The following is a 23,908-nucleotide window of genomic DNA, read 5'->3' as shown; positions in this document are numbered from 1 at the left end:
CCCCTTCCAGTGGCCAGCCCTACCCTGCTCCACAGCCTCTCGGACACTGAGCACAGCACTAAATGTACTGCGGCCCGGAACAGAGCAATTCTGAGCCCCCGAAAGGAGCCGGGGTGCAAACTCCACCAGCCGGTTAAACAGCACTTTTGCCAGAATCTTTCGGTCCACATTGAGAAGCGCTATGGGACGCCAATTCTCAATGTGGAACGGGTCTTTACCCTTTGACAGGATGATCAGCGCTGACCTCCTCATTGACTTTGGCAGAGTGCCCGAGGATAGACACTCATTAAAAACCGCAGTCAAGAGGGGAACCAAAGTGTCCTTAAAGGTCTTATAGAACTCAGATGTTAAGCCATCTGGACCGGGTGACTTCTTGAGGGCAAGCCCATCAATAGCCATCCTGACTTCCTCTTCCCGGATCATCTCTGTCAAAACGTCAAGAGAGGGGTCTACTCCTGGTTCAGGGACGGTTTCAGCCAAGAAAGCTGACTCCTTATCTCGATCTAGATCCTTCCTTCCCAAGAGGTGCGAGTAGAAGGATCTGACGACCTCCAAGATCCCTGATCTGGACCTTTTCAAGGATCCCGTACTATCAATCAGTCCTGAGACTATTTTACTATTCACTGACATCTTGCAGTTTCTGTAAGGGTCAGGCGAGCGGTACTTCCCGTAATCCCTCTCAAAAACCAAAGATGCGTGTCTGTCATACTGGCACTTCATCAACAAGGACTTCACTCTGGAGATATCGTCACGACTACCTCCAGTCGAGACAAGGTGCTCAAGTTTCTTCCTCAGGCCCTGGTACAAACGGTACCTGTTTAGGCTTCTGAGGCCCGAGAGCTGGCGGAAGAATCTCGCAACCCTTTCCTTGAAGATCTCCCACCACTCTGACTTACTGCTACAAAGGCCCAGCAATGGTACCTGGCTCTGAAGAAAATCCTCAAAGGACTGTCTTATCTCCGCTTCTTCCAAGAGAGACGAATTCAGCTTCCAATAGCCTCTGCCCATCCGGGGGGTCTCTGCGACATTCAGAGAAAACAAAATTAAACAGTGATCGGAAAACTCCACCTCAACAACAGATACTGCTGAAGAGACGGCCTCCTCCTTTAAATAAAACCTGTCTATTCTAGACCTACAACTACCCCTATGATAGGTGAATCCCACGTGGCCTGGGGTGTGCCGGATGTGGACATCCACCAGGCGAGCCTCACTCACTATGCTATTAAGGGCGACGCTATCATAAGTCAGCTTGTCTCTGGCACCTCCCCTGTCTTGGGGCCTCGTGACAGCATTAAAGTCCCCTCCAAAGACCACCTGTCGACTTGTAAAAAGATAGGGCTTGATCCTCATAAAGAGACACTTCCGGTCCCACTTAGACTGTGGGCCGTAGATGTTAATAAGGCGAAGTTCTTGTCCCTTCATGAGGACATCTAAGATCAGGCACCTCCCCATTTCTAACTCGATAACCCGTCGGCATTCTACCACTGCGGTAAAAAGGACCGCCACTCCGCTATACGGCTCGGCCCCAAGAGACCAGTAGGAGGGCCCATTCCTCCACTCTCTTTTAGCCTTGTAGATAGATGACATATCTGTTAGCCTGGTCTCCTGCAAAAATAAAATATCAGCATTAATATGGGCAAAAAAATCATAGGCCGCAAATCGAGCCGTATCTGACTTTATGCTGGCAACATTAATGGATGCCAGAGTCAACGGAGAGGGTGCCGCCATCAAGGGTGATTGAGTTAGACAGCTTTCTTTTTCCCACCATCCTTCCCATCCACCCCACCACCCTCCTCATCAGATGATGGTTTACCCCTTTTAAGTGAGATGGATGTGTCCATTTTCCCTTTATATACATTTTCCTCGTCCCCTGACTCTGGGCCTGTCTCCCCCCCTGAAGACATAGATTCCCCAGGGAGAGAGGACTCAGCGTCTCCTGTGAGCCCCACCGCAACATCCGGAACCTCACCCCCAGCCACCCCTCCTCCGAAGAGGAAATGTCGCGGAGGGCTCGGAACCGGTTGGAGAGATCAATCAGAGGGGGATCAGTTGTACCTTCCTTTGGCATCTGGCAGGTGGGAGAAGATCTTACATCTCTCCTTTTCTTATTCTTCCGAGTACCCCGCTTTGTTTCTGCCCATCCCCCACTGTCCTCATCCGCGCTCCCACCATGGGAGGACAGTGAGGAGACGGCATCCCCCTCTTTGTGGATCCTTCCAGTCTCCTCATCCAGTTCACTATCCCCCAGGGCCTCAGCAGTAAGACTGGCCGCAGGGACAGGATCAGGAGTCACCCCAGTTGGTTGATGCTCCTGTGAGTCCTGAATCTCCCTGTCCCTTTGACGCTTCTCGAGACGCCTCAGTTGGGCAGGCGTCTTCTGCTTACTTTTCTTCCCTGGCCCCTGCACCCCTTCATCCCCGACAGCCATCCCCCCCAGCAGAATCCACCTCACGGCTTACTCCCACCGGGGCAACAACCGCGTTGACAAAGGAACGAGGGCAGCGACTGAATGGGTGACCTAAGTCACCACACAGGTGACACCTAATCTCCGCACAAGATGTAGCGAGATGACCTATTTCCCCACACAGAGTGCACTTCTGCACAGTGCAATTGGCACTAAAATGTGTGGGGTCACCACATCTGTGACAGAGCTTCGGCTGACCCTGGTAGAAGATCTGGATACGATCCCTTCCGAGGAAGGTCGCAGATGGTATATGGGTAACGGTGTTTCCTGAACGCCTAAGCTTGACCATAAACGTCCAGGCCCCTGACCAGATGCCATATTCATCCCTGTTCTTTTTTGGGACCTCCACCACCTCACCATACCGACCTAGCCACGTCATGATGTCAATACAAGAAAGCGATTCATTACGGGTTAAAACGGTCACCTTCTTGACATTATTTTGGCGAGACACTGCCTGAATGGCAAAGTCTCGCCAGCCGGGCTCATTCTTTACCAACTCATAATTCGACCAGAAGAGCTCAAGCACCTCCGGCCGAACAAAGCTGATATCGAACTCAGGGGTACCATAAGGATGTATCAAGGCATAGATGTCAGCTGCCTTAAAGCCCAACTTCAGCAGAAGCTCAACAACTTTAGATCTTGGAGGACATGTATCACTGCCTCTCCACCTCAGCTGGACCACATTCCTACGGAGACCACCTGGCCCGGCTGTAGGGAGGGACCACACATTATCCCCCCCTCTTTCCTCTCGGAAGGCTGAAAGACCATGTCTCTCTATCCAGAAGGATAGATCAACCTCCCTACCCTCTACATTGATCGATCTCTCCCCTCTCCTTAAGGCCCCCAGGAGACGCTGCTGCAAACTGTTCTCCCCAGAGCCAGAGGACGAGGAAGCTGCCCCCCTTCCCCCAGCGGTGACATTCGCGTAGCTGCGGACGGGTGCTGCCACCGCTGGGGGTGCAACTGGACCAGGCCCTACATTCCCACCACTAATCTGTGCCCCTTCACCACCCTCCTCCACATAATCCATACCCAAACCATTGACCCCTATTTTAGCTGATGTGCCCCCCATACCTCCACCCGTGCTACAGCCCAAACCACTATTCAAAGCCCCAGACAGATTTTTAGTAACAGATGAATTATTCCCCTCATTCACACCCTCAGTCACTCCAACATTAACCTCCACATTCATACTGGCTGGACCGGTGCGTTCTGGCGCAGATTTTGTACTGTCAGCATCACTGGGTACCAGGGCTGGAGCCATCACCACAGGACAGGTCACCGGTCCCTTATACAAGGACCGGGAAGCCTGCCTAGCCTGTTTATTAGCGGCCCCAGCCCTGTTTTTACCGGTACCCTCCGCCTCATCCGTACTAGAATGTCCAGCTCCTGGGCGCCGCTGATCTGGATCAGCGGCGCCAATGCAAAACAAAAGTTTTTTTCTACTTTTGGGAGAATCTATTTTTCCCTTAGCCACCACGACTACCTCCGGCACTGAGTCACTCCCCTCTCCCACAGGGGAGCGAACTACAGCACCGGAGTATGCCTCTATGCCCACCGCTGGGCCGCCCTCACTGTACGGCCTTGCGGCCGATGCCTTCTCTGCTCCATCCCTGCTACTGCAAACAGGCATGGAGCTCTGTGCCCTTTTAGTATCTGTACTCTCCCCGCACCTTTGCACCGAGTCCACCACAGAACACGGGCTGGGCTGGGTAACGGGGCTTGCACAATGAGCTGACCCTGCGGCCGACTCAGGGTATACAGGGAGGGGGGTGTAGATGTAACTCACCACTTCTTGCTGCTTTGGCTTGGTCTTCTTTTTCTTCTTACCCCCAGGTGCCTCATTTGGGAGCTCATCTCCAAACACCAGGTTCTGAGGACACACTGGGGATTCCAGCATACGTATCTGGGCCATTAGCGCCCCTCCCTGGTAGCTGCTGTCACTGTCCTCCCCCGAGTCGGCAGGTGATACTGCTGGCTGCTGTGCAGGGGGCCCACTGTACGGGGCCTGCTGCTGTTGCCGCAGGCCACCAGGTGGATCTGGCTGTTGTTCTTCCTCCATCTCCTCCACATCATCCACCTGGCTCTCAGGTTGCAGCCCCATCAACCTTTTATTTTTTTCTTCTTCTGTCACCCTGAAGCGCTCCTCATTTTCCAATTTTTCTTTAAATGGCCCACTCTTCTCCAGTAATGCTGCTCTCCTCTCCTCCAAAACTTGCATGTCAGCCATAAGTCTTTTTATCTCTGACTGGATCTCAGTTTTTTCCCGTTTAGGAGATACCTTGGCTCTAGCACGGGCACAGCGCAGTTCCTCTCGGAGCCTCCTGATGGCCTTACAGGCGTCTTCATACTCACGGAGGTGACTTTTTACCCGGGAGGTATAGGTGGAAATAGACTCCCGGGTCCTCAGCACTCCCCAGCCTTCCTCACTGAGGTCGGCTTCACCTCCGTGAGTACTCTGCCTTCTTCCGGACGAACTCAGCTTTCCACTGGCAGCACCCAGCTTTCCCAAGGAGGATCCCACCTTGGAGTTTTTCGCCTCTGTGGGGGGAGTTGGAGCAGCATTGCTGCGACTCCTGGTGGAACGCCTCACCCCCAAATCCTCCGATGTTCCGGCCGCTTGCTGGCTTCTACTGCTCCCCTGCGGCCTAGTCCGAGGAGCAGAAGCCTGGGCCTCGCCTCCCTCACTCATGCCTGGAAACCCACTCCCTCCCTGGGGAGGAGGAAGCAGGCCCCAGGTGGAACAGGTGGAAATCCCTGGAGCTCAGGAGACACAGCAGACACACACAGCACAGCTGAAGCACGACCACACCCGCAACTAATTGGTCAGCACTCCAGAGCTGCACTCACTATTCTGCTGGTGGGATCACTGTGTACATACATTACATTACTTATCCTGTACTGATCCTGAGTTATATCCTGTATTATACTCCAGAGCTGTACTCACTATTCTGCTGGTGAGGTCACTGTGTACATACATTACATTACTTATCCTGTACTGATCCTGAGTTATATCCTGTATTATACTCCAGAGCTGTACTCACTATTCTGCTGGTGAGGTCACTGTGTACATACATTACATTACTTATCCTGTACTGATCCTGAGTTATATCCTGTATTATACTCCAGAGCTGTACTCACTATTCTGCTGGTGAGGTCACTGTGTACATACATTACATTACTTATCCTGTACTGATCCTGAGTTATATCATACTCCAGAGCTGTACTCACTATTCTGCTGGTGAGGTCACGGTGTATATACATTACATTACTTATCCTGTACTGATCCTGAGTTATATCCTGTATTATACTCCAGAGCTGTACTCACTATTCTGCTGGTGAGGTCACTGTGAACATACATTACATTACTTATCCTGTACTGATCCTGAGTTATATCCTGTATTATACTCCAGATCTGCACTCACTATTCTGCTGGTGAGGTCACTGTGTACATACATTACATTACTTATCCTGTACTGATCCTGAGTTATATCCTGTATTATACTCCAGAGCTGCACTCACTATTCTGCTGGTGGGGTCACTGTGTACATACATTACATTACTTATCCTGTACTGATCCTGAGTTATATCCTGTATTATACTCCAGAGCTGCATATATAACTCAGGATCAGTACAGGATAAGTAATGTAATGTATGTACACAGTGACTTCACCAGCAGAATAGTGAGTGCAGCTCTGGAGTATAATACAGGATATAACTCAGGATCAGTGCAGGATAAGTAATGTAATGTATGTATACAGTGACCTCACCAGAAGAATAGTGAGTACAGCTCTGGAGTATAATACAGGATATAACTCAGGATCAGTACAGGATAAGTAATGTAATATATGTACACAGTGACCTCACCAGCAGAATAGTGAGTACAGCTCTGGAGTATAATACAGGATATAACTCAGGATCAGTACAGGATAAGTAATGTAATGTTTGTACACAGTGACCTCACCAGCAGAATAGTGAGTACAGCTCTGGAGTATAATACAGGATATAACTCAGGATCAGTATAGGATAAGTAATGTAATGTTTGTACACAGTGACCTCACCAGCAGAATAGTGAGTACAGCTCTGGAGTATAATACAGGATATAACTCAGGATCAGTACAGGATAAGTAATGTAATGTATGTACACAGTGACCTCACCAGCAGAATAGTGAGTACAGCTCTGCATTATAATAGGATAATCAATATAATGTAGTGTAGTGTAGTCTAGGGGTGTGAATCGCCCAGAATTTGGCGATACGATTTGAATCGCGATACCAGTGTGGCGATTTGATATATATCCCGATACCATCTAGGTGACGATACATTGCGATATATCCCGATTCTGTCTCAAAAACAATGTCTTTTACACTTATTAAAACTTTATTTATTTTTATACACTTTATTAGACTTTTAGGAGGAATCATTAGATTCCTCAGACAGATGAATAGATTCTATTGGACTCCATTGATCTGTGATCCATTGGTAGAGCCTGGTCCAGCCAGGATCTATCAATGCCAGAGCCGGGACAGCAGGAAGCAGAGGCAAGTCCTCCGGCTACCTGCACTGTGGATCGCCCACCCGCGATCGCGCTGCGGGGGGGGCGATCCACCCCACTAGCCCACCAGGGAGCATTCACAGATCCCATTAGACGCCACCGTCAGCTTTGACAGCGGCGATCTAAAGGGTTAATAGCCAGCCGCAGCGATCGCCTCATGCTGGCTATTAGCGGTGGCCCCCGGCTACTGAGAACAGCCGGGGGCTGCATAGTATGGAGCGGGCACGAGTCCGGAGCCCGCTCCATACACCCCTCTGAGCGCCGCATGCTGGATATTAGCGGCGGTGATGCACCAGCGGCCCCCGGCTACTGAAATCAGCCGGGGGCCGCAGAGTACGAAGCGGGCACGAGTCGGAGCCCGCTTCATACACCCAGAGTGCCGCTACGTCAGATCCGGCATGCCCGGCTCCACAAATGTGGAATTTGTATCTCCTGACGTCCAGGACATGCTGTTCCAGGTGTCAGGAGATACAAATTCCACATCCCTAAAAGGATCAATTAAAAAATATTTTGAATTGATTCAGTATCGGCAAATGAAAAATCACGATAATCGCGCAAATCGATTGTTTCTTACATCCCTAGTGTAGTCAATACAGCCTTGTCAGTTGTGGACGTTCTATAACGAGTACATGAGAGGAGAATGCCCACTTCAGGGCTGGCATATTATGTAAGAGTGATGCCAGGTACAGATGGGGCAGTGCCAGGTGTAGATGGGTCAGCACCAGGTGTAGATGGGTCAGCGCCAGGTGTAGATGGGTCAGCGCCAGGTGTAGATGGGTCAGCGCCAGGTGTAGATGGGTCAGCGCCAGGTACAGATGTGGCAGTGCCAGGTGTAGATGGGTCAGCGCCAGGTGTAGATGTGGCAGTGCCAGGTACAGATGTGGCAGTGCCAGGTGTAGATGGGTCAGCGCCAGGTGTAGATGTGGCAGTGCCAGGTACAGATGAGGCAGTGCCAGGTACAGATGTAGTAGTGCCAGGTACAGATGAGGCAGTGCCAGGTACAGATGTAGTAGTGCCAGGTACAGATGAGGCAGTGCCAGGTACAGATGAGGCAGTGCCAGGTACAGATGAGGCAGTGCCAGGTACAGATGAGGCAGTGCCAGGTACAGATGAGGCAGTGCCAGGTATAGATGTGGCAGTGCCAGGTGTAGATGTAGTAGAGCCAGGTGTAGATGTAGCAGTAGTGCCAGGTGTAGATGTGGTAGTGCCAGGTGTAGATGTAGTAGTAGTGCCAGGTACAGATGTGGCAGTGCCAGGTACAGATGTGGCAGTGCCAGGTACAGATGTGGCAGTGCCAGGTACAGATGTGGCAGTGCCAGGTACAGATGTGGCAGTGCCAGGTACAGATGTGGCAGTGCCAGGTACAGATGTGGCAGTGCCAGGTGTAGATGTAGTAGAGCCAGGTGTAGATGTAGCAGTAGTGCCAGGTGTAGATGTAGCAGTAGTGCCAGGTGTAGATGTAGCAGTAGTGCCAGGTGTAGATGTAGCAGTAGTGCCAGGTGTAGATGTAGCAGTAGTGCCAGGTGTAGATGTAGCAGTAGTGCCAGGTGTAGATGTAGTAGTAGTGCCAGGTACAGATGTGGTAGTGCCAGGTGTAGATGTAGTAGTAGTGCCAGGTACAGATGTGGCAGTGCCAGGTACAGATGTGGCAGTGCCAGGTACAGATGTGGCAGTGCCAGGTACAGATGTGGCAGTGCCAGGTACAGATGTGGCAGTGCCAGCTGTAGATGTGGCAGTGCCAGCTGTAGATGTGGCAGTGCCAGGTACAGATGTGGCAGTGCCAGGTACAGATGTGGCAGTGCCAGGTACAGATGTGGCAGTGCCAGGTACAGATGTGGCAGTGCCAGCTGTAGATGTGGCAGTGCCAGCTGTAGATGTGGCAGTGCCAGGTACAGATGTGGCAGTGCCAGGTGTAGATGTGGCAGTGCCAGGTACAGATGTGGCAGTGCCAGGTGTAGATGTGGCAGTGCCAGGTACAGATGTGGCAGTGCCAAGCATAGAAGAAGCAGTGGCAGGTACAGATGTGGCAGTGCCAGGTACAGATGTGGCAGTGCCAGGTATAGATGTGGCAGTGCCAGGTACAGATGTGGCAGTGCCAAGCATAGAAGAAGCAGTGGCAGTGGTCCGGGGTTCCTCACCATAGAGACATCCGATCCTTGGGGTACTCCAGCCGGTCTATAGCTCCGAGCACCTCGGGCAGGGACCTCTCGGCGTTCCTGGCCAGCAGGGCGATCAGCACGGTGGGCTGCCGGAGCGGGGACTCGGGGTTATATCGCTCCTCCGGGAAGTATCCGGCCCCGGAGTGCCCCAGAGCAGCCAGCAGCCCCAGCAGCACCCACACCCGGTACATAGCGGCGGATCCACTCACTTTCTGCCCTCCGACTACAACTTAGTAGCAGGAGCAGCGATTTAAAGGGGAAGGCGTGGCCAAGGGAGCGGGGATTGGTCGCGAAGTGTTAATATGCCTTTAAGAGAGCGCATATCTCTCCTCCGACTCGGGAGTCCCTAACGCGCTGTCACATTCAAGCGAGTTCTTAAAGGGATGGGCGCACTGCCAACTCAAACCGTAATGCACCGTGTAGAGGCGCGCGACAGCCGGATGAATCGCGCTGTGTGAATGCGTGGGATGTGAGAGGCCGTACTGCGTGTAGTAAACGCGCCCCACAAGCTGAGGTGTAAGTCGGTGAATGACTTCATTCAGCAGTAAGAAATGGCCACAAGTCCATTCATAGAGAGAAAAACAACTTATATTCACCTAAATGTATTTTACTCTGTTGAGCTGCTGCGGAACTGCTTGTGTGATAACTATAAGCGACAAATAGCCGTGTGTATTTCTAAAATAGAATCAGATTGGAAATAGAAACACAGAGCTTATTTCTTCCAAAAACAGCGCCACTCCTGTCCTCAGGTTGTGTGTGGTATTACAACTTAGCTCTATTTACTTTGATGGAACTGAGCTGCAATACCACACACAACCTGAGGAAAGGGATGGCGCTGTTTCTGGAAGAAATTAGCTCTTTTTAACAAAAACAACGCCACTCTGGCCCTCAGATTGTGTGTGGTATTGCAGCTCAGTTCCAGTTAAGTGAATGGAGACAAGTTGTAATACCATGCACAACCTGAGGATAGTGGTGGCGCTTTTGCTGGAAGAAAGCGGTAACACCCTTATTTGCTAAATTTATAGGGACTATAGAAAAGAGGTCCTCGGGGGTTGAACTCACCACCCATTAAAATAAGGGGACCTACCCAGCTAGGTGGGCCTTTCATGTTAGGGCAGCATTACCCAACCCGCTGTTGCAAAACTACAACTTCCAGCATGCCCTGACCGGTTGCAATGGCTGGAGATTGTCAGGGTGTGAAAAACTGTAAATATACGTAAATGCATTGGACAGGGCAACACATAGATGCTTAGGCCACAGCTACACGTAGATGCTTAGGCAAAGCTACACGTAGATGCTTAGGCCACAGCTACACGTAGATGCTTAGGCCACAGCTACACGTAGATGCTTAGGCCACAGCTACACGTAGATGCTTTGGCCACAGCTACACGTAGATGCTTAGGCAAAGCTACATGTAGATGCTTAGGCAAAGCTACACGTGGATGCTTAGGCCACAGCTACACGTAGATGCTTTGGCAAAGCTACACGTAGATGCTTAGACCACAGCTACACGTAGATGCTTTGGCCACAGCTACACATAGATGCTTAGGCCACAGCTACACGTAGATGCTTTGGCAAAGCTACACGTAGATGCTTAGACCACAGCTACACGTAGATGCTTTGGCCACAGCTACACATAGATGCTTAGGCCACTGCTACACGTAGATGCTTAGGCCACAGCAACACGTAGATGCTAAGGCCACAGCAACACGTAGATGCTTAGGCAAAGCTACATGTAGATGCTTAGGCAAAGCTACACATAGATGCTTAGGCCACAGCTACAGGTAGATGCTTAGGCAAAGCTACACGTAGATGCTTAGGCCACAGCTACATGTAGATGCTTAGGCCAAGGCTACTCGTAGATGTTTCAGCCAGGGCTGCAGGAGGTGCATCAGTAAATGTGATTTGGCTGTTAAAAAGATTGTCAAATTGCAACAAAGTGGCGAACAGGTCGCACAGATCTTCGCGTCGAGCAGCCAAAGTCGCCGGAAACCATAGCCTAATACTTTTCAGACATTCAAGACATTAAGTACAGGGCAATATTTAGAGAATAGAAAACCGACTGCAAAACATATTGAGGGGAAGGTGCTTTTCTCTGTGCTTTTTTTTTGTTCTGAATTTTAGAGAGTTAAAGGGGTACTCCGGTGGAAAACTACTTTTTTCATTCCAACTGGCTCCAGAAAGTTAAAGGGGTATTCCAGGCCAAAACTTATTTTTATATATCAACTGGCTCCGAAAATTACTTCGATTAAAAAATCTTAATCCTTCCAATAGTTATTAGCTTCTGAAGTTGAGTTGTTTTTTCTGTCTAACTGCTTTCTGATGACTCACGTCCCGGGAGCTGTGCAGTTCCTATGGGATATTCTCCCATCATGCACAGCTGATCTGACCTCCTGCTGCCATAGCAACCAACGGCGACCTGCGATCGTATCGCAGTGCCACCATTGGTGAACAGGGGGAGCAGCGCGCTCCCCCTGTCAACACCATAGATGCGTGATCAGGATTGATGCCAGGACTCTGGCTCTGAGGGTTAATGGGTCCCGCCGCCGATCTCCTGCGCTGCAGTGCCGGAGATCACTAGGACATATGCATACGTTCCAGCGAGCGAACGTGTCGGGTGCTGGGACGTATGTATACGTCCTATAGCGGGAAGGGGTTAAAAATAAGCAAAATGTGGGCACAAAGGGAGAGATTTATCAAAACCTGCCCAGAGTAAAAGTTGCTGAGTTGCCCATAGCAACCAATCACAGCGCTTCTTTCATTTTTTCAGAGGCCTTGAAAATGAAAGTAGCAATCTGATTGGTTGCTATGGGCAACTCAGCAGTGTTTCCTCTGGACAGGTCTTGATAAATCTCCCTAAAAAAAAGGGCATGAGTCCTGTTAATCATCCGCACTACCCCCATCAAGTTCCGTTCACAAATTCCGAAAAGTCATGAAGAGTCATAGAAAACAATGGGAAATACAGTAAACACAAGACCTTTCTGTTCTTGGGGGGCAAATTCAGCGGCCATAATAGGAGGCCCATTTCATATCTGCTATGGGGACCCCTCTATCTCCTATGTACGCCAACGGTCAGGCAGCCACAATTAGTGACGAGCGGCAGGGGCCATATTCGAATTTGCGATATTTTCGCTAATTTATTGACGATTATTCATACTATGTTCACCAAATTCGCATATTCGCTATGTTCATTCACTTTTTTTTCCCCCATGCGAAAATGTAAAAAAAAATTTGCATGTGAAAAAAAAATTAATATTCATCATTAAGAATATAAAGCACTATATTCTAAATATTCGCAAAATCGCGAAGTGCCGATATTCGCGATAAAAATTTGCATTACGAAGAGTCGTGCTCAACACTAGTCACAATGTGGTCTGGGGTGTGGAAAAGGACCTGGTTGAAGGAATCAGAAATGCAGCAACTTCAAGACAGTCCAGGGCAGTGTTTCCCAACCAGGGTGCCTCCAGCTGTTGCTAAACTACAACTCCCAGCATGTCCGGACAGCCAATCATATTCATAGCATAAATTCTGTGTAGATCAGTGATTCCCAACCAGGGTGCCTTCAGCTGTTGCAAAACTACAACTCCCAGCATGCCCGGACAGCCAAAGGCTGTCCGGGCATGCTGGGAGTTGTAGTTTTGCAACAGCTGGAGGCTTCCTGGTTGGGAAACACTGGTCCAGGGTTTGGCCTGTCAGCTGTGATGGCTGTTTTAGGAACGGTCTGAGCTACGTGGGCTCCCAGCTTGGGGGCAAACAGGTGAAGCCTGTACTGGTATTGACATGTGCTGGTTTTGTGGTGCTGAGAGGTAAGACTGGGATTTGTTTTGTCTGTAGGTTTGCTGAGGTGTTGAACAAAAAGTCCACGCTTTGGTCGGAACTTCTTAAAGGGGTACTCCGGCAGGAAACAATTTTTTCCAAATCAACTGGTACCAGAAAGTTATTTTAAAATTACTTTGATAAAAAAAAAAAATTCTTAATCCTTCCAGTGCTTATCAGCTGCTTATACTACACAGGAAGTTGTGTAGTTCTTTCCAGTCTGAACACAGTGCTCTCTGTTGACACATCTGTCCATGTCAGGAACTGTCCAGAGAAGGAGCAAATCCCCATAGCAATCCTCTCCTGCTCTGGACAGTTCCTGACACAGACAGAGGTGGCAGCAGAGAGCACTGGAAAGAAATTAAAACAGAAAAGAACTTCCTTGGAGCATACAGCAGCTGATAAGTACTGAAAGGATTAAAGGTTATTAAATAGAAGTCATTTACAAATCTGTATAACTTTCTGGCACCAGCTGATTTGAAAACATTGGTTTTCCACCAGAGTTCCCCTTTAACTATTACTTTTCAAGATGTTTACAACAAATTACTGGTTGACAGCAGTAGATAAATCCTCGTCAGTATGCTGCATGAAAAAAGCCGAGGACCCCAGCCCAGTGATGAGTGTGCATCCATTTCAACCATTTTTACTGTACATATTAATTAATTCTACATCTATTCTAAAAAGAGGAATCACTTTATAAATACATTATATATGCTTTACTGATCCCAATATATCCTGTAGATCTTTTATTAAAAAATATAAAACATTACAAAAAGAATAAACATCACCATAACAATAATACAAACAACATACACCTGTATAATATATACAAAAATGAGTCCATATTAGTCCAAAAATGTCCAACCAAGTATCTTCTGGTCCAGCCTCATTCTCACCAAACACACCGCTATAACAACAACTACTAAACAATCTACAATAATAATAATACTTACAGTAATAATAATAACAATAATAACTAAAAACTGGTCCGGTTGCATTTCCCCACCCAAAATAATAAATATGTGTCAAACCACCAACAAACACCGCAAACATAAAAACCGAATATACAATGTTTTTTTATATTTTTTATATATTATAATTTTTTTTTAAATTATTTTTTTTTTTTTTGGCCCTGAGCTGGTCCCGCATCCCATGCCCCCAGTACATGATAACAGACGTCCATGAACCAGTCCAGGATTTTTTTATTTTTTTTTAAACAAAAAGTCCCACACAGAATCCCCCCTCCCCCCATCTACCCACCACCCAACCTAGCACTAAACCCCAACACAACACAACCCCTAGAAAAAAATACAATATATATACATATATACACATATACATAAATGTACAAACAAAACAAATATATGCAAAATAATACAAACCAAACAACAAACATCAATAAGGCTTTTCAATCACACAAACCCCTAAAGCTCAAGTTCAGCGCCTGCAAGCCCTATATCACCATATATCTACAGCACAAAACAAAAAGACTAATGTGCCAGCATCAGCCCACCACCAGGGGGAGACAACAGGCTAAGGCACTTTAAAGGCAGAGCCCCTCCACAGACGAGAGGCCCTGCCAGCACCCAGCCTCTCGTACTCCAGAGAACGCACCTTCACCAGGTCACTGAGAATGTTCCTAACCACCTCACCCACAGGGAGGATTTTACGCTGCGTCGACACTAAACACCGTGCGTTCCACGTGTAATACCTGACCACTGAGCTGACTAGGAATAAAGTGCATCGGTCCCAGCCTCCAAGGTTTCTGAATGCCCCATAGGCCCATTCCGCATAGGAGAGACTGGCCAGCCGAGGCAAACCAATGGAAGCGCCCACCCTGTTGTAAACCTCTGTGTTAAAGGGACAATGAAGCAGAAAATGCTCCATGCTTTCCAGCATGCCTCCACACTCTTCGCGGGGACATCCCCAGTCATCAGAGCTCCTGCACTTCAGATTGTCCCTCACACACAGTTTCCCATGGAAGCAGCGCCAAGTCAAGTCCCAAAACTTCAAGGGGATCCTGATAGAATTCAAAAGCTCTAAACCCACCTCCAGATCCCGACTTGGGCAGTCCCTGAGCGCCAATGGCCTCTGGAAATGAGAAGACAGGACCCTCTTGTCAAGGAATTTCCTCGACAGAGTCCTAATCTCCCACATCCCCAGACCCCACCGACGAATAACCTTCAGAACCGGTGTAGCATAAGCCGGGAGATGCCCGTGTGGTGTGCGAAGATCCTTCACTTGCCCTCCTGTCTCCCATTCCTGGAAGAAAGGCCGAAACCATCCCCTACAGGAGGATACCCACGGAGGAGCCCTCTCTGACCAGAGGTTTGCTATATTGGTCTTAAGAAAGGTATTCACTAGGAACACCACAGGGTTGACCATACACAACCCCCCTAGTCTCCTCGTACGGTAAGTAACCTCCCTCTTCACTAGGTTCAGTCTATTCCCCCATAACATTTGGAAGAACACACTGTAGACCCGGGTCCAAAGAGGTTCTGGCAACATGCATACACTGCCCAGGTATATCAGTAAAGGGAGCAGGAAAGTTTTCATCAGGTTAATCCTTTCCCGGAGGGTCAAAGACCAACCCTTCCACTGATCTACCTTCTGAGCGGCGATCTTAAGCCTGCTGTCCCAGTTTTGTTTGGGGTAATCCCCTTGACCAAATTCGATGCCGAGGACTTTTGCGGATTCCTGGGGCTCTGGAAGGGCGTCCGGGAGATCAAAATCAGGATCTCCCCCTCCCAGCCAGAGACTCTCACACTTATCCTGATTGATCTTGGACCCGGATGCCTCCGAGTAGCGGTCCACCTCTGACATCACCCATCTGCCCTCCTCTTGTGAGGAGACAAACACGGTGACATCATCAGCGTACGCTACCGCCCTCAGAGCCGAATCCGGCACCGCCAGGTCCATTCTCACCCCCGCCAACGGTCCACAATCAATCCCTCTAAGGAAAGGATCGATTGCAAACACGTACAGCAAAGGGCTCAAAGGACAACCCTGACGGACACCAGACCCAACCTCAAAAGAGCGGCCAATCCAACCATTCACAAGCGGGAAACTCTCTGCCCCTACATACAAGGTCTTAAGCCAATCAACAAACCCCCCTGGCAGGCCATATCTCAGAAGGACAGACCAGAGGTACTCATGGTTAACCCGATCAAACGCTTTTGCCTGATCCAAGGAAAGCAAGTACCCCTTCCAGTGGCCAGCCCTACCCTGCTCCACAGCCTCTCGGACACTGAGCACAGCACTGAATGTACTGCGGCCCGGAACAGAGCAATGCTGAGCCCCCGAAAGGAGCCGGGGTGCAAACTCCACCAGCCGGTTAAACAGCACTTTTGCCAGAATCTTTCTGTCCGCATTGAGAAGTGCTATTGGACGCCAATTCTCAATGTGGGACTCAATGTGCCCGAGGATAGACACTCATTAAAAACCGTGGTCAAGAGGGGAACCAAAGTGTCCTTAACCCCTTGGGGACGGAGCCCATTATGACCCTAAGGACGGGAGCATTTTTTGCAAATCTGACCACTGTCACTTTAAACATTAATAACTCTGGGATGCTTTTACTTATAAATTTGATTCCGAGATTGTTTTTTCATGACATATTCTACTTTATGTTAGTGGTAAATTTTCGGCGATACTTGCATCCTTTCTAGGTGAAAAATGCAAAAATTTCATGAAAAATTTGAAAATTTTGCATTTTTCTAACTTTGAAGCTCTCTACTTATAAGGAATATGGATATTCCAAATAAATTATGTATTGATTCACATATACAATTTGTCTACTTTATGTTTGCATCATAAAATTGACGAGTTTTTACTTTTGGAAGACATCAGGGGGCTTCAAAGTTCAGCAGCAATTTTCCAATTTTTCGCAAAATTTTCAAAATCTGAATTTTTCAGGGACCAGTTCAGGTTTGAAGTGGATTTGAAGGGTCTTCTGGTTAGAAATACCCGATAAATGACCCCATTATAAAAACTGCACCCCTCAAAGTATTCAAAATGACAATCAGTAAGTGTGTTAACCCTTTAGGTGTTTCACAGGAATAGCAGCAAAGTGAAGGAGAAAATTCAAAATCTTCATTTTTTACACTGGCATGTTCTTGTAGGCCCAGTTTTTGAATTTTTACAAAGGGTAAAAGGAAAAAAATCCTCTCAAAATTTGTAACCCAATTTCTCTCGAGTAAGAAAATACCTCATATGTGTATGTCAAGTGTTCGGCGGGTGCACTAGAGGGCTCAGAAGCGAAGGAGCATCAATGGGATTTAGGAGAGTGAGTTTTTCTGAAATGGTTTTTGGGGGGCATGTCCCATTTAGGAAGCCCCTATGGTGCCAGGACAGCAAAAAAAACCACATCGCACACTATTAGGGAAACAACACCCCTCAAGGAACGTAACAAGGGGTACGGTGAGCCTTAACACCCCACAGGTGTTTGACAACTTTTTGTTAAAGTAGGATGTGTAAATGAAAAAAAAATATTTTTCCACTAAAATGCTGGCTTTTCCCCAAATTTTACTTTTTTACAAAGGGTAATAGGAGAAAATGCCCCCCAAAATTTGTAACCCCATTTCTTCTGAGTATGGAAATACCCCATATGTGGACGTCAAGTGCACTGCGAGCGAACTACAATGCTCAGAAGAGAAGGAGCGCCATTGAGCTTTTAGAGAGATAATTTGTTTGGAATGGAAGTCGGGGGCCATGTGCATTTACAAAGCCCCCCGTGATGCCAGAACAGTGGACCCCCCCACATGTGACCCCATTTTGGAAACTACACCCCTCACGGAATGTAATAAGGGGTGCAGTGAGCATTTACACCCCACTGGCGTTTGACAGATCTTTGGAACAGTGGGCTGTGCAAACAAAAAAATTACATTTTTCATTTTCACGTACCACTGTTCCAAAAATCTGTCAGACCCCTGTGGGGCGTAAATGCTCACTGCACCCCTTATTACATTCCGTGAGGGGTGTAGTTTCCAAAATGGGGTCACATGTGGGTATTTATTATTTTGCTTTTATGTCAGAACCGCTGTAAAATCAGCCACCCCTGTGCAAATCACCAATTTCGGCCTCAAATGTACATAGTGCGCTCTGACTCCTGAGCCTTGTTATGCGCCCGCAGAGCATTTTGCGCCCACATATGGGGTATTTCCGTACTCAGGAGAAATTGCGTTACAAATTATTATTATTTTTTTTCCTTTTACCTCTTGTGAAAATAAAAAGTAAAGGGCAACACCAGCATGTTAGTGTAAAAATTTTTTTTTTTTACACTAACAGGCTGGTGTAGACCCCAACTTTTCCTTTTCATAAGGGGTAAAGGAGAAAAAGCCCCCCAAAATTTGTAGTGCAATTTCTCCCGAGTACGGAGATACCCCATATGTGGCCCTAAACTGTTTCCTTGAAATACGACAGGGCTCCAAAGTGAGAGAGCACATGCGCATTTGAGGACTAAATTAGGGATTGCAAAGGGGTGGACATAGGGGTATTCTACGCCAGTGATTCCCAAACAGGGTGCCTCCAGCTGTTGCTAAACTCCCAGCATGCCTGGACAATCAGTGGCTGTCCGGAAATGCTGGGAGTTGTTGTTTTGCAACAGCTGGAGGCTCCGTTTTGGAAACACTGCTGTACAATACGTTTTTTATTTTTATTGGGGGGGACAGTGTAAGGGGGTGTATATGTAGTGTTTTACTCTTTATTAGGTGGTAGTGTAGTGTTTTTAGGGTACATTCACACTGGCGGGTTACGGTAAGTTTCCCGCTAGGAATTTGCGCTGCGGCGAAAAATTTGCCGCAGCTCATTCTTGAAGCAGGAAACTTGCTGTAAACCCGCCCGTGTGAATGTACCCTGTACGTTCACATGGGGGGGGACCTCCAGCTGTTTCAAAACTACAACTCCCAGCATGCACGGTCTGTCAGTACATGCTGGGAGTTGTAGTTTTGAAACAGCTGGAGGCACACTGGTTGGAAAATACTGAGTTGGGTTCTGTTACCTAACTCAGTATTTTCCAACCAGTGTGCCTCCAGCTGTTGCAAAACTACAATTCCCAGCATGTCTGATCAGAAGGGCATGCTGGGAGATGTAGTTATGCAACAGCTGGAGGTACGCAACTACAACTCCCAGCATGCCAATACAGCTGTTTGCTGTGTGGGCATGCTGGAATTTGTAGTTTTGCAACATCTGGAGTGCTACAATTTAGAGACCACTGAACAGTGATCTCCAAACTGTGGACCTCCAGATGTTGCAAAACTACAACTCCCAGCATGCCCAGACAGCAAACAGCTGTCTTGGCATGCTGGGAGTTGTAGTTTTGCAAGATCTAGAGGGCAGTATAGAGATCACTGTGCAGTGATCTCTAAACTGCAGACCTCCAGCTGTTGCAAAACTACAAATTCCAGCATGCCCACACAGCAAACAGCTGTCTGGGCATGCTGGGAGTTGTAGTTTTGCAACATCTGGAGGGCTACAGTCTAGAGACCACTATAGTGGTCTCAGACTGTAGCCCTCTAGATGTTGCTATGCAACTACTCACCGGCTTCCGTCGCATCCGGGAGCCGTCCTCTTCTGCCGCACGCCGCCGCAGATCTCCGTCGCCGCCGCCGATCCCCGACGCTCCGCTGCCTCCGGAGGGGTAAGTGGACTCCGGCGCCGCTCCTCTTCGTTTTCCCCGTTCTGCCCCGCCTATTGTGGGTGGGCAGGACGGGGAAAACGAAAGTAAACCCCTCCGCCCCAGATCTGCTATTGGTGGTCGCATCTAGACCACCAATAGCAGAGATAGGAGGGGTGGCAACTCTGCCACCTCACTCCTATCGCTTTAGGGGATCGTGGGTGTCTTAGACACCCGCGATCCCCCTTCTATTCCGGGTCACAGGGTCACCATAGACCCGTAATGACCCGGAATCGGCGCAAATCTCAAGTGTGAATTCACTTGCGATTTGCGCCGATCGCCGACATGGGGGGGTCTAATGACCCCCCTGGGCATTTGCACGGGGTGCCTGCTGATAGATATCAGCAGTCACCCCGGCCCGGTCCCCGCCCGGCGAGCGGCGGGGGCCGAAATTCCCACGGGCGTATGGATACGCCCTTCGTCCTTAAGTACCAGGACGCAAGGGCGTATGCATACGCCCTTCGTCCCCAACAGGTTAAAGGTCTTATAGAACTCAGATGTTAAGCCATCCGGACCGGGTGACTTCTTGAGGGCAAGCCCGTCAATAGCCATCCTGACTTCCTCTTCCTGGATCATCTCTGTCAAAACGTCAAGAGAGGGGTCTACTCCTGGTTCAGGGACGGTTTCAGCCAAGAAAGCTGATACCTTATCTCGATCTAGATCCTTCCTTTCCAAGAGGTGCGAGTAGAAGGATCTGACGACCTCCAGGATCCCTGATCTGGACCTTTTCAAGGATCCCGTACTATCAATCAGTCCTGAGACTACTTTACTATTCACTGACATCTTGCAGTTTCTGTAAGGGTCGGGCGAGCGGTACTTCCCGTAATCCCTCTCAAAAACCAAAGATGCGTGCCTATCGTACTGGCACTTCATCAGCAAGGACTTCACTCTGGAGATATCATCACGACTACCTCCAGTCGAGACAAGGTTCTCAAGTTTCTTCCTCAGGCCCTGGTACAAGCGGTACCTGTTTAGGCTTCTGAGGCTCGAGAGCTGGCGGAAGAATCTCGCAACCCTTTCCTTGAAGATCTCCCACCACTCTGACTTACTGCTACAAAGGCCCAGCAATGGTACCTGGCTCTGAAGAAAATCCTCAAAGGACTGTCTTATCTCCGCTTCTTCCAAGAGAGACGAATTCAGCTTCCAATAGCCTCTGCCCATCCGGGGGGTCTCTGTGACATTCAGAGAAAACAAAATTAAACAGTGATCGGAGAACTCCACCTCAACAACAGACACTGCTGAAGAGACGGCCTCCTCCTTTAAATAAAACCTGTCTATCCTAGACCTACAACTACCCCTATGATAGGTGAATCCCGCGTGGCCTGGGGTGTGCCGGATGTGGACATCCACCAGGCGAGCCTCACTCGCTATGCTATTAAGGGCGACGCTATCATAAGTCAGCTTGTCTCTGGCACCTCCCCTGTCTTGGGGCCTCGTGACAGCATTAAAGTCCCCTCCAAAGACCACCTGCCGACTTGTAAAAAGATAGGGCTTGATCCTCATAAAGAGACACTTCCGGTCCCACTTAGACTGTGGGCCGTAGATGTTAATAAGGCGAAGTTCTTGTCCCCTCATGAGGACATCTAAGATCAGGCACCTGCCCATTTCTAACTCGATAACCCGTCGGCATTCTACCGCTGCGGTAAAAAGGACCGCCACTCCGCTATACGGCTCGGCCCCAAGAGACCAGTAGGAGGGCCCATTCCTCCACTCTCTTTTAGCCTTGTAGATAGATGACATGTCTGTTAGCCTGGTCTCCCGCAAAAATAAAATATCAGCATTAATATGGGCAAAAAAATCATAGGCAGCAAATCGAGCTGTATCTGACTTAATGCTGACAACATTAATGGACGCCAGCGTCAACGGAGAGGGTGCCGCCATCGAGGGTGATTGAGTGAAACAGCTTTCTTTTTCCCACTCCCCTTCTCACCCTCCACATCAGAAGAACTCTTCACCCTCTTTAGAGAAATAGAAGTGTCCATCTCACCAGACGTCATTTTACTTTCCTCGTCTCCGGATTCCAGGCCAGTCCCTTCCCCCGAGGACATAACCTCCCCAGGGGAAGAGGACTCGGCGCCCCCTGGAAGCCCCTCTGCCACCTCCCCCTCATCCTCCCCCTCCGAAGAAGAGGAGGAGACGTCCCTGAGGGGTCGGAATCGATTGGAAAGGCCAACCAGAGGGGAGTCAGTTTTGCCTTCCTGTGGCACCTGGACCAGGGTGGGAGAAGATCTTAAATCTCCCTTTTTTTTCCTACTTGTACCCCGCTTTCGTGTCTCCTTCTGCCATCCCCCATCATCCTCCTCCACGCTATCTGAGGAGATGGCACCTTCCTCATTCTGGATCCTCCTGACCTCCTCATTCAACTCGCCATCCCTCGGGGTCTCAGCAGCAAGGTTGGCCTCTGGGACAGAATGAGAGGTTGTCCCGGTAACCCGGGCTTTCCCCATCACCCTATCCCTTCGGCGTTTATCAAGACGTCTTAGTTGGGCTGGTGTCTTTTTCTTGCTGTTCCTCACTGACCCCTCAGTTCCTCCACCCCTGCTAGTCCCCTCCCCAGCAGATTCCGGCTCGTGATCTTCACCCGCTGGGGACAAGACTGCATTAGCGAAAGAACGAGGACAACGACTGAATGGGTGACCTAAGTCACCACACAGGTGACACCTAATCTCTGCACAAGATGCGGCAAGATGGCCTACACCCCCACACAAGGCACATTTCTGCACCGTACAGTTTGCACTGAAGTGTGTGGGGTCACCACATCTGTGACAGAGCTTCGGCTGACCCCGGTAGAAAATCTGGATACGATCCCTACCGAGAAAGGCAGAGGATGGAATATGGGTAACTGTATTTCCTGAACGTTTAAGTTTTACCAAAAACGTCCAGGCTCCTGACCAGATACCAAACTCGTCCCTGTTCTTCTGTGGGACCCCCATTACCTCGCCATACCGTCCTAACCAGGTGATGATGTCAACACAAGAGAGTGATTCGTTACGGGTCAAAACGGTCACTCTCTTGATTTCGTTTTGGAGAGACAATGCCTGTATGGCAAAGTCTCGCCAGCCGGGCTCATTCTTTACCAATTCATAATTCGACCAGAAAAGCTCAAGCCCCTCTGGCCGAACAAAACTGATATCGAATTCAGGAGTACCGTAGGGATGTATCAAGGCGAAGATATCAACTGCCTTGAAGCCCATCTTTAGCAAGAGCTCAACCACTTTCGTCCTTGAAGGACACATATCTTCGCCCTGCCACCGAAGACGGACTACATTCCTATGGTTACTACCTGCCCCGGCTGTTGGGAGGGACCACACAGTATTGCCCCCTCTTTCCTCTCGGAAGGCAGAGAGACCGTGTCTCTCTATCCAGAAGGACAGATCAACTGCTCTACCCTCTACATTAATCGACCTTTCCCCCTTTTTCAGAGCTTCCAGGAGACGTCGCTGCAATAAACCGTCCCTAGAGTCAGGAGACGAGGAAAGTATTCTACTTCCCCCAGCAGTGACATTGGCTTAACTCCTATGGTCTGTCACCACTGGGGGGGCAACCGGACCAGACCCTGCACCTACACCACTGCCGATGACAACATCCCCACCACCCCCAATGACAACATTAGCACCAACTCCAATAACATGGTCACCACCTCCCCCAAAAACACCTTCCCCAGTAACATCAATCTCCATCCTCTCCCCAGTCATACATCCCCCAACCCCATTTACCCCATCACTCACACTGGCTGGACCAGCAACAGGTAAACCGGCAAATGATGATGATGATGGTGATGTTGATACATTTTCAGTCCGTTTTGCCTCGGCATCACGGGGCACTAGAGCTGGGACAACCTCCGCTGGCCCTTTAAGGGACCGGGCAGCATGCTTACCCAGTCTAGAGGAGGCCCCAGCCCTGTTCTTATTAGTGCCCTCCGCCTCATCAGCAATTTCTCCAGTCTTATCAGGGCGCCGCTGATCAATGGGATCAGCGGCGCCAATACAAAATAAGATTTGTTCTTTTCTTTTGGGAGCGTCTGCTACATCTGTAGTCACCGCGACTACCTCAGGCACTGAGTCACCCCCCCCCTCCCACAGGGGAGCGAACTACAGCCCCGGAGTCTGCCTCTATGCCCACTGCTGGGCTGCCCTCACTGTCCGGCCTTGCAGCCAGTGCCTTCTCTACTCCATCCCTACTACTGCAAACAGGCATGGAGTTTTGCGCCCTTTTAGTACCTGTACTCTCCCCGCTCCTTTGCA

At 49.2% G+C, this 23,908-nt stretch overlaps 2 protein-coding genes across 2 annotated transcripts in view; one reads left to right on the top strand and one right to left on the bottom strand.

Moving 5' to 3' along the window:
- The window catches only part of COLGALT1 (collagen beta(1-O)galactosyltransferase 1), a 70,761-nt gene extending 61,300 nt beyond the window's left edge, over nucleotides 1-9,461 (bottom strand). Inside the window, exon 1 of the mRNA XM_056570712.1 lies at nucleotides 9,158-9,461. Within this exon, the coding sequence (XP_056426687.1) occupies nucleotides 9,158-9,369 (212 nt within the window). The 5' untranslated portion in view covers nucleotides 9,370-9,461. The remainder of the gene's footprint in view (nucleotides 1-9,157) is intronic.
- Nucleotides 9,462-12,054: 2,593 nt separating this feature from the next.
- The window catches only part of NXNL1 (nucleoredoxin like 1), a 72,871-nt gene continuing 61,017 nt past the window's right edge, over nucleotides 12,055-23,908 (top strand). The window contains exon 1 of the mRNA XM_056570702.1: nucleotides 12,055-12,142. The gene's annotated coding sequence lies outside the window, so the exon portion shown is untranslated. The remainder of the gene's footprint in view (nucleotides 12,143-23,908) is intronic.

The sequence above is a fragment of the Hyla sarda genome, chromosome 4 (genome assembly GCF_029499605.1).
Source record: "Hyla sarda isolate aHylSar1 chromosome 4, aHylSar1.hap1, whole genome shotgun sequence".
Classification (NCBI taxonomy): domain Eukaryota; kingdom Metazoa; phylum Chordata; class Amphibia; order Anura; family Hylidae; genus Hyla; species Hyla sarda.
The sequence above is the reverse complement of the archived record's forward strand: the minus strand, read 5'-3'. Positions and strand labels throughout refer to the sequence as shown.